General features: G+C 37.1%; 1 protein-coding gene across 1 annotated transcript in view; it reads right to left on the bottom strand.

Annotated features, from left to right (window-relative positions):
- The window catches only part of NSUN3 (NOP2/Sun RNA methyltransferase 3), a 60,265-nt gene extending 48,244 nt beyond the window's left edge, over positions 1 to 12,021 (bottom strand). The window contains exons 1-2 of the mRNA XM_030330182.1: positions 11,738 to 12,021; positions 10,857 to 10,966 (exon numbers count right to left, since the gene is read on the bottom strand). Coding sequence (XP_030186042.1) covers positions 10,857 to 10,966; positions 11,738 to 11,749 — 122 coding nt within the window. The 5' untranslated portion in view covers positions 11,750 to 12,021. The remainder of the gene's footprint in view (positions 1 to 10,856; positions 10,967 to 11,737) is intronic.
- Between the last annotated feature and the right edge of the window lie 6,454 nt (positions 12,022 to 18,475).

Genomic DNA, 18,475 nt, shown 5'->3' on the forward strand with positions numbered 1-18,475 from the left:
GGAGTGAGTGTTAAAGTCTTCCTCTCATGAAATCAAAGTATGGAAAACTATAGTCAACTCTATTGTAACAGTTAATGAGGTGCTCAATGGCTCAGATGATACAAAACCAAGGATGATTTAAAAATCACTTATGGCTTGATAGTGCCACCCACCCCCCCCCCCACACACACACACCTCCACCAGCAGATTTTACCTTCCTAATTTCTTATTCAGTCCAACATCTAGATCTCTTAACAGTCACAAGCTCACATCAACTGACAGATGATACAGCAGGAAATATTTAATTTATTTACAAGCTGACCTTTCTAGCTGAGTTATTTGGGAGCCTCATTAACCATGGTCAATTAAATAAATTCCAGCTGCTACTCACCCTGGAGTTGCCTATGTGAGAAATGGCTGAATTGAAATGTAACACCTGCGACTGGAATTGTGCCATGTGAATTTCAACTGGGGACTAATATGTGAAAATGCTTTCTCCTTCACTGCCTCTTACTATGATGGTGCATCATCATAGGACCCAGTACCTGTTTTAGGAATTCTGGAGGATGACAGCCTCTTTTTTTCTTTTTTTTAACATTTTATTTTTTGAGAGAGAGAGAGAGAGTGTGTGTGTGTGAGTGGGGAGGTGCAGAGAGAGGGAGACACAGAATCTGAAGCAGGCACCAGGCTCTGAGCTGTCAGCAGAGCCTGACGCGGGGCTCGAACCCACGAACCGCGAGATCATGCCCTGAGCTGAAGTCGGACACTTAACCGACTGAGCCACCCAGGCGCCCAGCCTCTTTTTTTAAGAACATGCTTTGCAAACTTTAGCATGCATCCAGTGTCTATAAAAGACTGCTGAGCCCTACCCAAGGACTTTCTGATTCAGTGGGTCGGAGATGCGACCTGAGAATTTGCATTTCTAGCAAGCTCTCAAGTGAGAATGATGTTGCCAATCTTTGGGGCCATACTTTGGGAACCAATGCATTAAAAAGGACCCAAAAGGGAAATCTGTGAACATCACTGCTGTAACTCTTACTTCAGTACATCCTAATCTTACCCTCCAAACTGGATGAAAATCTACTCACAATTCCGAATCACACAGTAACAGAGAAATAATGGTCAGAAACATAATTCATACAGATTGGAGTGGCTTGGCTGACATGTGTCCATCCTGTTAGCTAACAAAGGTAGGTCACTTTCAATTGGTTAATATCTGACAGAGCAAATCTCTATTCTCTTTTTTTTCTTAAGAATTTCCAAAGTGATTTTAGAATGTTTATTCTTTCAGATGAACTTCAGAAATCAGTGTGTCAGTTAATAATTTATAAAATATCTGCGAACATAGATAGAAACTTTGACTGGGATTATATTAAATGTACTAAATTTGGGAAGAATTAACACCCTTATTGCAGTTAGTCTCCACACTGAACTATATGTTTATGCATTTATTCACATTTGCTTTTAGATCACTTAGTATAAAGGTTATTAATCTTGCATATTTCTTTTCAACCTTATTGTACATAAAAGGACAGTTAGTTTAGGAATGCTAGTTATTTTCATATATTATACAATATGTTAAATCTTGAAGGATAAGGAGGAATTAGTTACAGGACAAAATGAGAAAGAAGTTCAAGGGCAAAGGCTATAGCACATGCACAGGCACATTCCCATTTGGGGAATTAAAAGTAGTCTAGGGGCGCCTGGGTGTATCAGCTGGTTGAGTGTCCAACTTCAGCTCAGGTGGTGATCTCACAGTGTGTAAGTTCGAGGCCCGCATCAGGCTCACTGTTGTCAGCGCAGAATCCGCTTCGGATCCTCTGTCCCTCTCTTTCTCTGCTCCTTCCCCACTCCCACTCTCTCAAAGATGAATAAACATTAAAAAAAAAAAAACAACAGTCTAGTGTGGTTTATGGAAGATTATATGGGTCAAGTATAAGATGATAAAGTTTTAAAATTTTATCCTGTATGTGATGGGAAGTTATTGAAGGACTTTGGGAAGACAGCCTCACTGGATTTAAAAACACACACTTACGGCAGGATGAGGCAGGAAATCTTCAGAAATTGTCCTCATTCTTTAACAACTAGATAAAACAAGAACTTGCTTAAAAAAATTTTCTTGGGAATGCAAGCTGGTCAGCCACTCTGGAACAGTATGGAGGTTCCTTCTAAAAATAGAACTACCCTACGACCCAGCAATTGCACTACTAGGCATTTATCCAAGGGATACAGGTGTGCTGTTTCGAAGGGACACATATACCCCAATGTTTATAGCATCACTATCAACAATAGCCAAATTATGGAAAGACCCCAAACGTCCATTGATGGATGAATGGATAAAGAAGACATGGTATATATATGTATCTATGTGTGTGTGTGTGTGTGTGTATGTATATATATATGTATATATACATGTATACACACACAGATACATACATACACATATACATGTGTATATGTATATATACACATATATACATACATACATACATACATACATACATACATACATAGTGGAGTATTATTCAGCAGTCAAAAAGAATGAAATCTTGCCATTTGCAACTACATGGATGGAACTGAAGGGTATTATGCTAAGTGAAATTAGAGCAAGACAAAAATCATATGACTTTACTCATATGAGGACTTTAAGAGACAAAACAGATGAACATAATGGAAGGGAAACAAAAATAACATAAAAGCAGGGAGGGGGACAAAACAGAAGAGACTCATAAATATGGAGGACAAACTGAGGGTTACTGGAGGGGTTGTGGGAGGGGCTAAATGGGTAAGGGGCACTAAGGAATCTACTCCTGAAATCATGTATGCTAACTGATTTGGATGCAAATTTAAAAAAAATAAAAAATAAAACAAGTTTAAAAATAAATAAATATTCTGATTCCTCCTAACATATACCCTGCCCTACTGAACTACTTGAAGTTCCTGGAACATGTTGTCTTTAGCCTTTACTGGTCTCAGTATAAACTGCTCCCTCTGCCTAGAATGACCCTTCCTCTGACCTACAATGACCCACCTGTAGCCTGGTTGACTCCCCTACTCTCTACTGAGGGGGGTGGTTTTGGATTTCTCTCCCCAGGGAAGCCTTTCTACCCACAACCCAACTAACCTGCTCCACCTCACCCTGATACTAATAACAAAAATACTGATTATATACTTACAATATGCATTTTGCATGCTTACCCCATGTAACTATCACTACCGTGAAGAGGAGCTATGATACCCATTTTTGAACTTACGTAACTAAAACTTTCAGAAATTCGGCAACTTACCCAAAGCTACATCACTACTAACCAGAAGTACCTGGTTCAAAAATCTGGCTGACATAGTGTGAGATCTGGTACTGTAGCATTAGTGGCATACCACAGGGAGAGACAGAGAATTTGCACCTAACTCTCACTTAGTGTCAGCGCCCTGGCCTGCCATCACTTCTAACACTGGGGAATAGCCTGACGCACACTGCCCTGAGGACCCAACATGTGACCACTCGATGAACGGGCTACTCAGGCTGGTGCTTCCTAGCCCTGAGAAAACAAAACTGCCTATTAATGTAGATCTCAGCTCCCCCTGCACTCAGCTACCAGTGGCGTTCCTCCCTCCAGCATGGGCATGTGCGTGTGCACACATACACATACGCACACACATACACACACACGCACACACACACACACAAACAATTCTTCAGTGCTTGTGATGGCAGGATGATGCCCCTGAGGCTGGCATGCCAATGGCTACTCAAGTCCAAAGCTCTGACTGGATGGGCAAGTAACCTGTCAGACAGTGGATGGGGTGTAATTAGAGGACTCAAGAAGACATTCTCCACTCTCAAGATTCATGAGGAGTCTGAAGCTGTTCCACTTACTGGTCTTCAATGACAGAAATTCAAGTACATCAGCAGCCAGATGAACTGGGACCCACAAGATGAGTGACCTGCAAATGTTTTGCTAGTACCTCCAACTGACACCATTTTGAAAAAAACTATGTACCCTCTGGCACATTTTAAGTTGACATCAAAATCTTCACCATATGTTTAAGAATGTAATTTCCAGCATACTATAAAAATTGACATTTTAAAATATAAATTATACCACTTTTTAAAATGTATCCAATGGAACCTAAATACCAGAGTGATTTTGAAACCCATCATTGTCCATTTAAAAATTCATGGACTGACTCTTCTTAAACAGGTGAAAATTTTACAGCTCCTTTTTCTATTTACATTCTATTTCCCCATATCACTTTATCCTAATACATTTTCGTGCTTGAAATCTTTTATTGCCTTATTGTACTTCTCTGCTACACACACACACACACACACACACACACACACACAGTGTATATATACTAAATTTGTTTTCCTTGTGGCCTAACTCTCTGTTAAAATGGAAACTTGTTAGAGCTGTCATTACAAAATTGATGAAAATAACCTATTACTGATTTGATAATAATTAAACATAAAAAGAAAAGGTGAGGGGTGCCTGGGTGGCTCAGTTGGTTAAGCATCCGACTCTGGATCTCAATTCAGATCATAGTCTCACGGTTTATGAGCCCTGAATAGGGCTCTGGCACTGACAGCATGGGGCCTGCTTGGAATTCTCTCTTCCTCTTTCTCTGATGCTACCCCACTCATGCTCTCTCTAAATAAATACACTTAAAAAAAAATTTTAAAGAAAGGAAAAGTGATAGGAAATGGATCTCAATGAAATGAGTTTCACTTGCCCCCATACATCCACAGATGAATATTACCTAGTGCTATACTGAGTCAGGGTTCAAATCAATTTTATTCCTATTTTGTTTTCACAAAGGTTGATAAAAAAACTTTACTTACATAAATGGGTGGGAATTTAATGTTTTCCTATAGCATTATCTCCCCTTTTGACTTGTATTTCTTCCTGAGTAATTTTCCCAAATTATTTAATGACCTATCTTCAAAAATACTTTAAATGATCTGTTAATTGACAACTCAATTGGAGCTCCTTACTTTTGTTAAAAGCCAACCTTGGAAACCACATGACCTGTCAAAGATTTGTTAGTCATTAGTCATTTACTTTCTAAACCCTTACAATGACATTCCAACAGCCTCTGGCATGTGGAGGTGTTGACACCCTGGAAAAATGCAATGTGCAAGAGTCAGGATGGTTAAAGTGTGTCTTTTTTTTGTAAAGTGGGAGAAAGACAGTAACAGAAAGGCAGGTTTTGAAAGGAGAGTAAATACTCTCTTAGGCACATAAGGAAACTGGTTTTCTGAAAGAGCATACATGAAAACTGAGAATCTAGAAGTTGATTGCTGTAACTTGCCTGTGCCCAAATATCCCTTGAAAAATTATATAATGTATTATTTTATAATTATTTGATTTATACATTATTTGATATTATTTTCATTCAATTTTTTTGTGAGTTCTTCTTACTGTTCTATTCTCCACTCTACCTTCCTACCTAATGATGAGGATGAAAAATCATTTTATCTAGGTATTGCTAAGCAAAATTAGTATAACCCTGCCAATTACAAAATCAATTAAATTTTTATGGTTAAAAAAATTAAAATCCCTTTTATGGGGAGGCTGGGTGGCTCAGTCAGTTAAGCACCAGATTCTTGATTTCAGCTCAGGCCATGATCTCACAGTTGCTAAGATGAGCCCCATTCAGGCCCTGACAGTGCAGAGCCTGCTTGGGATTCTCTCTCTTACTCTCTGCCCCTCCCCCCCCACCCCACATGCACGTATGCTCTCTCTCAAAATAAAGAAGTATTTTTAAACATAAAAAAAAAAAAAAACCCTTTTGTTTTATTACTATTGGTATCCACTAGAAGGTGGTCATTCAATCATTTTAAAAGTCTGGTTTAGAAATGAATGAATTCATGGATTCATTTAAGAGCACCTAAGTATGCTTGAGACTTTTATTTTTATTCTTCAGAGATTCTAATGATGAACTGACCACCTACTGTTTCTTGCCATTGTTTCCTTAGTATCTCTCATAGAAGGGTAATCTATGTCCATATTTGTTATCTACAGTACCTCAGGTAGGAAGTCCTGAGTGAAGGTTTGTGTTTCTGGTAAAGACCAGCAAAAGGATGAAAATGCTGCATATCTACTCCCTTGTATCAGGAGATGTGTGCACATACTCCCAGGGCTGGGACTCCAGACCCTTCACAGCAGCACATGCAGTAGAGGAAAAGGCATGGATTTTAAAATCACAGGCCTGGGGCGCCTGGGTGGTGCAGTCGGTTAAGCGTCCGACTTCAGCCAGGTCACGATCTCACGCTCCGTGAGTTCGAGCCCCGCGTCAGGCTCTGGGCTGATGGCTCAGAGCCTGGAGCCTGCTTCCGATTCTGTGTCTCCCTCTCTCTCTCTGCCCCTCCCCCGTTCATGCTCTGTCTCTCTCTGTCCCAAAAAATAAATAAACGTTGAAAAAAAAAATTTTTTTTTAAAAATAAAAAAAATAAAATCACAGGCCTGAATTGGCCATTAAAATTGGTACTTTCTAACTTCCGAATTTTAAAGGGGCTAAAAGTTATTACTTCACAGGAATTTGCACAAATTAAAGTTGAATATTTGTGTAAAGCCATAGTAAGGAACAAAATAAGAAATACAGACACTAGTTCATTTCTGTTTTTCCCAACCATCCCACTCTATTCCCTTCACAGATTCTGGTAATGGAATCTGGTTATATAATATCTTTTCCCCCATATGTGAATTATGTGAACTCTGGATTAATGAGAAGAGTGTCTAAATAAAAAAACATATATATTTTACAGACATGCCAGACTTAACTGAAGCTCTTTTGTTTTGCTTTCTACAAAGCACACACAAAATTTCCAAAGTTCATGTAAAGATTTCCAAGTAATCCTCTCCTCGTATATATTTGGAGGCAGAATGAATATACATATATATTTCATTTATTCATCTGTATTTTATATATATATATATACACATATATACATATATATATATATATATATATATATATATATATATATATATAAAATCCATCTTTGCATCCCAATACTTAGCACAATGCCTGGTTTATTAAACACTAAATTGTGAGTGAGTAGATGAATTGCTCAAGTCTCAAGGTATTGGTTCTTCAAGACCCTCCCTTGTTGGGAGACAACTTAATAAATTATGACAATACAATCTTGCAAGAATTATAATAGCTCTATCAACAAAATGCAATGGAAACACAAAGGCAGAACTAATTTTGTCAAGGGTATATGAGACAGCCTGATGGAGGACTGGGTAATAACAGTAACAGTAATAAAAATAATGCTATCACGTATTGAGGATTTTCAGTTTGTCAAACAATATTCTAAGCACTGTGTATGTATATGAAATCATTTTATCTTCCCAAATAATTATTCGAGATAGATCCTATTTTACACATTAGGATAGTGAGGCAGGGATGTTAAGTAACTTACCTAGGTCATATGCTACAAGATGCAGAGGTAGGATTGAAACCCACTGTACAGAGGGAAAAAGGAGAGTGTCATTCCTTGCAGAGGGAATAGCATATCCGATCCCAAAGGAATGAAGGAGCCTGTCTATCAGGAGAATGTATTTAGTACAAACAGAATGCTGCAGACAGCAGGGGAGCAGAGGAGGCGTGTACTCCAGGGGTGGCCCAATGGCACATGATGGCAATGAGAAGCAGCACCACACAGAGGGTAAAACTAACTCCCAAGGTTCTTTCAAACGTGAGCTGTGTAGTACTGGGCAAGTTAAGTAACCTCTATCTGTCTCGGCTTTCCTATCTGTAAAATGTCAATAGTAATAACTACCTCAGAAGGCTGTACAGAGGATTATGTTAGTATTTGAAAAGTGATTAGAATATTGCCTGGAGTGTCGTGCCATAAAGCAGCTGCTACAACAAGCCAACAGATAAATACTAAAGGTAGGAGACTATGGAAAGAAGCTAATGTAATATGCTAAGTAAAAATGATGAAGGCCTAACTCAACAGTAATAGAGGGGATAAAAATGAAATCCAAATTAAGAAATTTCTCAGGAAGAAGCAAAAGCTGGGCATTTAAATTTTGATGGAGGCAGGGTAGTGGTGTATGGGAGTACATAGTTTGGGAGCCCCCAAGACCAATTAAAATCAGTCCAGGTAAGAGACACGTGGTGTAGGGTGCAGGAAAGATCAAAGCGTGAAGGTTTCGGTTGTCCTTTCCAAGGGAATCACGGACGAGGACAACTTTTCCCTGCAACAACATGTGTTAATATGTTGTACTGCCAAGTAGGAAGGCTCACCCAAGCCTTGGAGTCTAGATTTTACTGGGGTTCAGTCACACAAACATGATCAATTGGCTAATCGTTTGTCTCCAGCTCCTCTGGAGGTCGCAGGTCAGAGGGCGAGCTGATACCATGGCCCACAGCTGCCACCATAAATCACAGTTAGACTTTCCAGTGTGGCCTAGTCCCCTGGGTATACAAAGACACTCTCAGGCGGGACATTCCATGGGCTTACAGATAACCTCCAAGGAGCTGAGGGCAAATGCCAAACTTATTTTTGATTCAGGTTCATTCTTTACCTTGAAGGTGTGGAGGAGGAGAAGAAACATATTAATGGTGACACCTTCAGTTGAGATAAGATATGCAAGTAGCAAATGACAACACAGATTTGGAAGGGAAAAATAACACGCTTTTGAGATTGCCTAGTATGAAACTAAGTGAAGTCGCCAGAATATACTGAGGACTACGGAACAAAGTTTGTGGAGGACCGCAAAGCTTGAGATGGCAGCATACTGAGGGAAGTTTAAAGTCCTACCATGAATGGGCTTACCTGAAGGGTAACATGTAGGCAACAAACAGAGCAAAACTTGAACACACTGTAAACAACTTTAAAGGATTCTCAAAGGGTGACTTGTTTAAAAAAAAAAAAAAAAAGCTATTACAAAACAATAAAATTTAAATAAATATTAAATCTTCCCCACTATCTAAATCTGTTAGATAAGAAAGGAAACAAAAAATGTTGAGTAAATTTCTAGGCAGAGGACAAAAATGCACTCACCTTTCCCTGGAAGTAAACAGACTCTGCAAGCATGATACCATGTCTTCCGAATAAAAGTTAAAGAAACCAAAAATATTTGTTTTTATTTCCCCATGCCATCTTCCATGCTCAGACCATTTTCTAAACTCAGCCTTTATTTTGCCCATGGCAAATTTAGCACATTTATGCAAAACTTAAATTACCATGAAAACCCAATAAAAAGACAGATGAAGCAGAAGGCACAGCTAATTAGATGGATTTGAGGTTCATTGCTCATTTTGTTTAGGGTCAAACAATAATTTATAAATCTGTCTGAGCACATTAAATAGAAAAATAACTCATTACAGGGTAGGAGTAGCCAGACTACTATAGTCTGAAAACAATATACCTTTCAAAATCTTTATTTTTTTTTTTTAAATCATCCATATATGCCTAATTACACCCCAGGTGTGCAAATAGGGATTAGCAGTGGGAGTTCTTGAACCAGAAAGACTGGACACAAATCCCTGCTCTGGTTTTATCAGGTGCGAAACAGGAAACCCTAGAGCTTTGTTCTAAGGATCACACAGAGTCAATATCATCTGGTACATAATAAACATACAGTAGGTGTGTGGTTATTTGGATATAGTACGTTAAGTAACTTTGCACACCAAAAACATAATGAATTTATTGCACTTCACTCTCGTTCTTTCCTCTTTCTGCTCTGTGCCAGAAGACACCCATTTAAAATCTACTTTTGAAATAAAAACCACAATTATAAATGACTTTTTCATATTCTAGCATTTACAAGTTTCTAAAACAGCGTAATTTGTCCTAAAATGGTCTCAGAACAGCCTCAGACTTTACCATCAGTCACTGTGTAATCTGTTTTAAAAAACGCTTAAAGCTATCGTTTGTAAATGAGAAACTGTTATTGAGTTGATCCAACAAGAGATTAAGACAACAATGCAACCAAATTCCATGGTTTACAGCCACAGAACTTTTTCTTTTCCCTGAGCAAAACGTATTGGGCTTTTGCCCCTGGCTTCAGAACTAGCGGATCTTTTTTCAGGCTAAACTGCCTGGTTCTTTTTGCTGAGGTAACTCCTGTGAAGTCCCAAGGCCTGGCTTGTCCTCAGGCCTTTGCTGGCACCCTCAGGCTCTGTTAAATAAGACAAGGTACTCCTGTCTATTTCTATCAGGATATTTGCGGAATTAGTAATTTATAAACTATGAACACCAGACTGCAAGCAGATGAGACACGGGGACTGTCTTGCACTTTGTACACCACAAAGCACGGGATATACTATATAAGAACTCAATGTAAAGAAGCCATGGAGTAACACTCTGACCAAAGGTAAAACTCACTAAACACACAAATCAAACTTCTATCCATGAAATGTTTGTTTTCTGTAATACATTTAAAGAATCTGTGTGTGTGTGTGTATGTGTGTGCACATGTGTTCAAAACATAGCCAGACATGGACACGGGGAAAACATAGGATTATCAAATAAAGTCACTCTAGCTAAGACAGAGCAGTGCTAGCTGTAAATAGGTTGTTTCTTCTGAATTCAGAAACCAGACAAAAGTTTTCAGATTTTTCTGCTACAGAATTAATTTTGTCAAACTGGTGGGCATTCCTGTTTCAAAGATCAAAACAGTTGCTCAAGCAAGGGCATAACAATTTTTTTCTTACTATCACTACAAAGTTTTCTTTCTCCCCTTTCCATTTTCCTATGATTCCATCTATCTCTTCCTAGTTCTTCCCTTCTTTAGCCCCTGTAGGAAAAGGGAAGCCAGGTTTAGATTCTTTCACCCCTTCTCCTCACAGCACCCCACCCCCCACAAAAGGGTTTATTTGTGTTCTATCATAGGCATCAAGAGATATATTACACTAACCTTATTGTATTCCAGGCATCTCCAAGTTCTTTGGAATACTGTTTTTCAAAATGATCCAATACAACTTTGCAAATTTGTTTTGCAAGCTTCCTCTCTGATTTTGTTTTCAGCTATAACAAGAAAACGTTGCTGACACAATCTAATATTACAAATTTATTCAACTTCAAATTAACACAGTTATTTTCTTAAGAACATGTTTTAAAATAATTACTAGTTCTTGCAAGGGAGCAGTACCTCAAATGCAACAAAACTGTATTATGACATTCTATTTATGAAAAAAGAGGGTGTCTTCAAATAATTATTGGTCAAATGGAAAACAAAGGTTAAAGAATTAGTGGCATTAACAGAAGCTGTGTTAAAGGAACAAAATTAACTTAAATAAGCCAATCTAGGTGTTAACATTAGGGGAAATTGGGTGAAAAGCATATTGAAGTCTGTATTATCTTTGCAACTTTTGTAAAAGTGTTCTAAAATAAAAGAGCTTATTTCAGGGGGGAAAAAAAGTCACTCGATTCCTGTGGAAACTTCCTTGCAATTGGATTTCACTTACTCATCCAAACTTAATCGAGGGCGTGGTACCTAACATCGTTCTAAGCTCCCAGGACAGAACAGTGATAGTCTCAGTCCTTGAGGAGCTTGCATTGTGTTCAAAGCTGAGGGGTGTAGGTCATAAACTTTGAAAACTAGATTGCAGACAAGTTACTTGGGGTGCAGGGGAGTCTTGGGAGAAAACGACTGAGAACGCTCACGAGAAGGCATCAGAGCATTCAGCATTATTCTAGGGCTTTGGACAGTGAAGCCAGAGAAACCAACAGCTCGCGAAGTTCCCCCATCCCGACCCCCACCCTCGCCGAGGCGCCCAGCTGGGTCCCAGCCCTCACCCGGGTCAACATTATCCCGCTGGGAGATGCCAAACAAGAGGTCTAACCATCCAGCATCCAAAACCTCCAGGAAACCAAAAGCACAGCCTCACGCGCGAGCTTCACCCACATTCGCTTCCAACCCTCACTTTTCCGGTTCAACTTCCCGCGAGATACTGCTTTGCCAGCGTTATAGAAATCTCGCCAAAAAGATCCCGCGAGAGGCACGCGTGAAGTTCCTTCCTCGGGAGGCAGGTAGAGGCCTTACTTACTCCCAGGGGCGTGGCTAGATCCTGGGGCGGAGCCTTGAGAGGCCAGAGCTTCAAGTTGAACCTTTCACATTAAACGGATTGCTGTGTGCTTGCCGCTCAGTTAAAAAAAAAAAAAAAAAAAAAAAGACGAAAGAAAGAAAAGGAAAAGGTGTCTTTGTTACTGTTAGACTGTTAGGATTTGTATAATGACCATTGTTGAAAAATGTTCTCAGGAGCTAAGCTAGTTACTGCATTAATCTACCAAGTTTGATGACCCTCTCACTTAGCTCAGATATTCAGAACTCAGGGTAAAAGGGATGGATATGATGAAGAAATTAAGGCACCTATTTCCTAGAGATGGTCAATTGGGATAATCTCTTTTAACAGGGAGGGTTAAATGATTAACTGAAATACGGTAAAGCATTTAGCACAAAGAGGAGGAAACAGTAAATGCCCAAATGTTAGCTGCTGCTATGTATTCTCTTCACTCTCATGATCTTCGAGAGTATTATCATCATGTTCTGATACCAAAAGCCTCAAGACCAAGATGACCCTACACACTAGCCTCCCACCCACTTTTAACTAGGAGCAGTGTTACTGGTTCTGAGGAAGGTTTTACACCCAGTTTATTTGTTCTTTTAGTGTTACTATTCAGTTGCTCCCTTGTAACAGCAATCAACAATTCATCAGGAAATCAGGGCTTCATATGGTCCCTGGTATCTAATGAGCATCATCATTTTGAGACCTTTGATGCTCAAAATGTCAGTATAGGCATATATCACAGGTATAAATCCTAGAACAGTGTAAAATGAAAGTGTTCATCACCTCTAATGTGATTAGAAGCTTAATATATTTACTTATTTACACAAACCCCCTTTTTAAATCTAATAATGCATACGAATTCATATTCTAAAAATACATTTAGATTTGGTGCAAAAGAAAATTATAGTATTAAGGAGCCAAGTGATTAAATGCAGTTTGTTGTGTAGGGAAAAGTCATTAGTCTACCTTTCAGCCTCTATATTTGAGATTTTATATTTTTTCTGTGCTCATTACAGAATCCTGCATTTAATGAATTAATGTGGTAGTATATTTGCAAAATAGACATTGTCAAGACTTTTAAGGAGGTAGTAGAAATCATACTTTATTTCTATTAGGGAAAGGGGATGTGTAACGCTTAGAAAGAGGTCATATTGGTTCTATTATATTGTTTTTTACTTTTTTAGCATGTTTCTATTTTCTGATATTAAGTAAGCTAATGATTACCGAAGAAAATGTAAAAACAAAAGCCTATGAGAATGAAAAATGGGCATGATGCCATTAGAGATCATCACTATTGTTATATTGGTGTATTCCTCTAATTTTATGCATTTAAAAAAAATTTTTTTAACGTTTTTTATTTTTGAGACAGAGAGAGACAGAGCATGAGCAGGGGAGGGGCAGAGAGAGAGGGAGACACAGAATCCAAAACAGGCTCCAGGCTCTGAGCTGTCAGCAGAGCCCAACACGGGGCTGGAACTCACAAACTGGGAGATCATGACATGAGCCAAAGTCGGATGCTTAACCGACTGAGCCACCCAGGCGCCCCTGCATTTTCAAGGCTTATCAAACAATATGTATAATGTATCCTCTGTTTTTATAAGCATTTTCTTATATTAAAATTCTTCATATACATCATTTCTAAAAGTTGCACAGTGTTCCAAGGTATGGAGGTTACTACACTAGCTACCCCCTTACTATGGATCAACAGTTTTGTTCATGTTTCTTTGCATGTCTGATAGCCTTATAAATTTTTTTATTATGTCCTTAATTTGAGGTTTTCAAATCTCATTAGTTATTATATTTCTTTTGTAAATATCACCTCATGTCCACTTACCTATAGATGCCTGAGTGCTATTTTTATTTAGAGTGTTAACCATATCACATTTTCAAGTACTTTCCCATTTTTCCTTACAATCCTTTGACTTTAAATGTGAAAAAACTTTAAAGTTTTATGCAATTGATTTTGTAGTTGATTCCATTGCTTTTTGGCTTGGAAATTTCTTCTCATAGAGGCAAGCTATTATTTGTTTCTTCCTCTCTTTTTTTTTCTTTACAGTTTGATATTTAATATTTAACCCATTACTCTATCTAGAATCAACATTAATGTATCATGAGAATGTTAGTGGACTCCCCCTATCTCACACCAAATAGCTACTGAAGAATAAACAAAGCTCCACACTGAATTTTAAAAATAGAAACTGTTAGCAGACTTGTTTTAAATCACTGCAGATATAACAAATTGAGCTGACACAAATACCAGCAATTATATATTTTATTATTATTACTAAAGAATAAAGCAACTTAATAAGGACCTACACTGGGCAGGAAAGGAATTTTTACATATCTAAGCAATTTTATCACAAAGCCATTTCATATAAGTGTTTCAGTGGGCATCTGGGTGGTCCAGTCGATTGAGCGGCTGATTTCAGCTCAGGTCATGATCTCACAGCTCCTGACTTCGAGCCCCACATGGAGCTCAGAGCCTGGAGCCTGCTTTGAATTCTGTGTCTCACTCTCTCTGCCCTCCCCGCTCAGGCTCTGTCTCTCTCTGTCTCTCTCTCAAAAACAAATAAAGATTTTTAAAAAGTGTTTCAGAATAGGTATACTTTATAGGCTTCTGTATGTTTTATGAATTTTCATATTTACATAAAACATTTCTCAAAACCCTCATGTTTGTAGAGAGGTTTGTGTGTCAAAAAGGTAAAGACAGGCTTTGCCGTAAAACAATCTAATACCAAAAGACCATTAGCTCCTTACAATGAATGGCAGAAAAACAAAACAGAGAAATTCACAATCAAAGCAAGAGAACAAAGCATAGTTAGAGGCAATCTTGAAATTTCACCTCAGGAGAGTAGCTAATTAGCAGAGACTCTCATTTTATTATTTTGGTCCCCAAAGTGGTATGTACAAACAATCCACTGGGACTGGGAAGTAAATATAACTTGTATTTTTATTTAACTTTATAAAAACTTAAAAAAAATTAGGGAGAGGTCCATGTACAAAGTACAGCCAAACATGTATATAACTGTTAGGAGCTGAAACTTATCCCTTCAAAATTCATATGTTGAAGCCCTAAGCCCCAGTACCTCAGAATGTGACTATTTAGAAATACTCTTTACAGAGGTGAGTAAGTTAAAAGAGTCCTTTAGGGTGGGTCCTAATATAATCTGACTGGTATCTTTATAAAAAGAGGAAATTTAAACAGGCTGAGATGCTAAGAATAAACACACACAGTATAGAGACCATGTGAAGAAACAGGGAAAAGGAGGCCATCTATAAGCCAAGGAGTTAAGTTTCAGAAGAAACCAATCCTGCCAACAAGGTTCCAGACTGATCTTGGACTTTCAGACTTCAGAAATGTGAGAAAATTAATTTCTGTTGTTTGATCCACCAAGCCTTCGATACATGTTATGGCAGATCTACCAAATACAATAACTTAAATATTTACTGGAAAAGAGGTGTCATAAAAAAATGGAGACCACTTACTCATTTACCTAGATCATAAATTCTGTTTCCTCATCAGCACACAGAAAGAATTTACAACTCAGGCTCTAAACAAGCAAATAATTATATTCCTATTTTTCCTTCAATTATAAACAGCTTTCCTTCGTGAAAGGAAATTCATTTCTGGGCCACCTGGGTGGTTTACATGGCTGAGTGACCAACTCTTGATTTTGGATCAGGTCCTGATCTCACGGTGGTTCTGAGATCAAGTCTCTCGTCCTCTAGCTCTGAGCTGACAGCAAGGAGCCTGCTTGGGATTCTCTCTCCCTCTCTGCCTCTCCCTGGTGTGCACATGCACTCTCTGTCTCAAAAATAAACATTTAAAAAATTAAGTAAAAATAAAGGCAATTCATTTCTGATTTCCTATCTCCCCTCTCCCCCTGCAAAAGGCTTCCATTAGTGCGTCCACAAAGCCAATGCATTATTGTTATTTTGATAATTTATAATCATACTTTAAATGGCAATTTTTTTTTCAACGTTTATTTATTTTTGGGACAGAGAGAGACAGAGCATGAACGGGGGAAGGGCAGAGAGAGAGGGAGACACAGAATCGGAAACAGGCTCCAGGCTCCGAGCCGTCAGCCCAGAGCCTGACGCGGGGCTCGAACTCACGGACCGCGAGATCGCGACCTGGCTGAAGTCGGACTCTCAACCGACTGCGCCACCCAGGCGCCCCTATAATCATACTTTAAAGTAAGTCTTGAAATATCTGAATCTGTTTTTTGGATCAGATGGAATATTTTCTTGATAAATAGTATTAGCAGAATCTCACTTGCAAAGTCTACTCCACATAGAGAAAACTTAAGTATTTAAAGCCAAGGATAATAAAGTTTATAAGCGACAGCTTTATTTATATAAGCAGTTTCATTTTTGATAAGCTTTTGACACCTAGAAGTATTAGATTAGTGCAGAACAGGAGAAATTGAATAATATGAAAGACATAGCACATAGAACTAAGTATCAAATAAAATAAAATATTGTTCTAGTAAAAGAATACTTAGTAAGAGATCAGCTGCAAATATAATGGCACATTCTATAATGTTTCTGGGCTATTCAAAATAAATTTTATATATTAAGTCTTTCATTTGACACTTAAAAGACCATTTAATTTTAAGCTTGCAGAAAACATGGCACTTAATTTTTACAAAATTGTAAGTTTGATTCTCCCGTGATAAAAGTAAGTAAAATTTTAAAAATTAGTCTGAAAAATTGAGGAAAACACACAACCAATAACTCTAAAAAAATTCATTATTAATGTTTTGGAACATTTTTTTCTAGTGCTGCTATCATAGTGTCATAGTTAGAATCACTTATGATATTGGATATATGTTATGTATGCCTTTTGCATAAAGAATTATGCAATAAGTAATTATTTTTGAAATAAGTAAAAATATTATCTTTGGATCAGTAGCAGCTTTAACAAAATACAGACATTGGATCATCTAGAATCATAAAGTGATATGATGTTATTTTTAACTGCCTTTAAAATGACAATATTCTTTTCTACAAACATAAAAACTTGTGTGCAGAAAAAAGGTTCCATATAAATATCATTATTTTAATCTATTGACTTAAAATTTCTTCCAAAAGTCATATTCAAAAAATCCTTTTCTATTTTATTACCAAAAAGAAATCATTTAAATTTATCAAATGAAAAGCAAAGCAGGATACTGATATAAATTATTTTTATTGTGTGAAAATGTCATAATTCATGATGATTATGAACAAAAATACAGCATATAACAAAATAGGCATTTACTTGTTAAAAGCAACCTGGATTTACAAAACTTCTTTTAAAATATTTTTAGAATGCTTTAAGAATGCAAATTACTTTTTTGAGAGAGAGATATAAAACATTTATTTCACTTTATCATATATTTAATTTCAAAATCATTTTTATTCATTTCTAATAAATGAACTCAATAATTACTGTACACTACAGTAATCACTGGTAGGAAACAAAAAATTTAACCTTTGTTTATTCTCAAACTAGATGAAAATTTAAAAGATTTAAAGTAAAGATTTTAAAAAGATTTAAAAGTAAAAGTTCAGTTTTTTAAAAAAAATGACTAAATGTAAATGTTACAAAAAGGAGCCAAAAAGATGTACAAACAAGTTTTTCTCTAAAATCCAATTCAAAATTTACATTCTGCCTTCTTGTGTTGCTTTTCCTTACATTTCAGCCATTTATCAAATTTAGGTTGTTATAAAATATGACTAAAATGTGATGCTCCAAAGTTAAACTTTTAAAGTAAATAACCATATTAAACTGCCTTAGACCTACTTAATCTTGTTATTGTTAGATACTAGTATATGTCTGTGGTCAGTACAAGTTACCCAACTTACCAATTTTAACAAGGTGATAAGGATTCATATTGTATTTTCATATTGCATTTTCACCTTGATATAAACGTACACTTTCAATTAAATGCAACACTATGAATCTATTACTCAAAGTATATTTCTAAAAGTTTGTCTAAATGCCAGACAAGTAGAGAATTCTACAGATGCCATTCTTTACTGCAAGAAAAGTGCTATTGTTTTAAATTGGGAAATTATTTTGGAATTATTTAGTAATTTTAAGCCAACATTTTTATTCCTATTGATTAGTTCCCAAGCATTTCCTGGTTATAAAACACAAGTCTCTGTACTTACAGTGGCTTTTTCAGTCTTTCTGCCTTTATTTCCAAGGCACAAAACAATTAGAATAACCTAAAAGAGTCATTGAAGCTTCTGATAGAATGAGGGGGTGACAAGGAGCATCCTGATCTGAAAAGGTCTATCTTAGAAAAGAGGTGTTCATTAGGAATTTTAATAATATCTCACATAACACTTTTATTCATTTAAAAAGCATAGGGGTCAAAAAAGTATTTCAAGTCTCCTTGATTTATTGTGATCGTCACCAAAAAAAAAAAAAAAAAAAAAGCAAATGACAAAAAAATTGAACTCTCCTTGGGTAGTG

The sequence above is a fragment of the Lynx canadensis genome, chromosome C2 (assembly GCF_007474595.2).
Source record: "Lynx canadensis isolate LIC74 chromosome C2, mLynCan4.pri.v2, whole genome shotgun sequence".
NCBI classification, from domain to species: Eukaryota; Metazoa; Chordata; class Mammalia; order Carnivora; family Felidae; genus Lynx; species Lynx canadensis.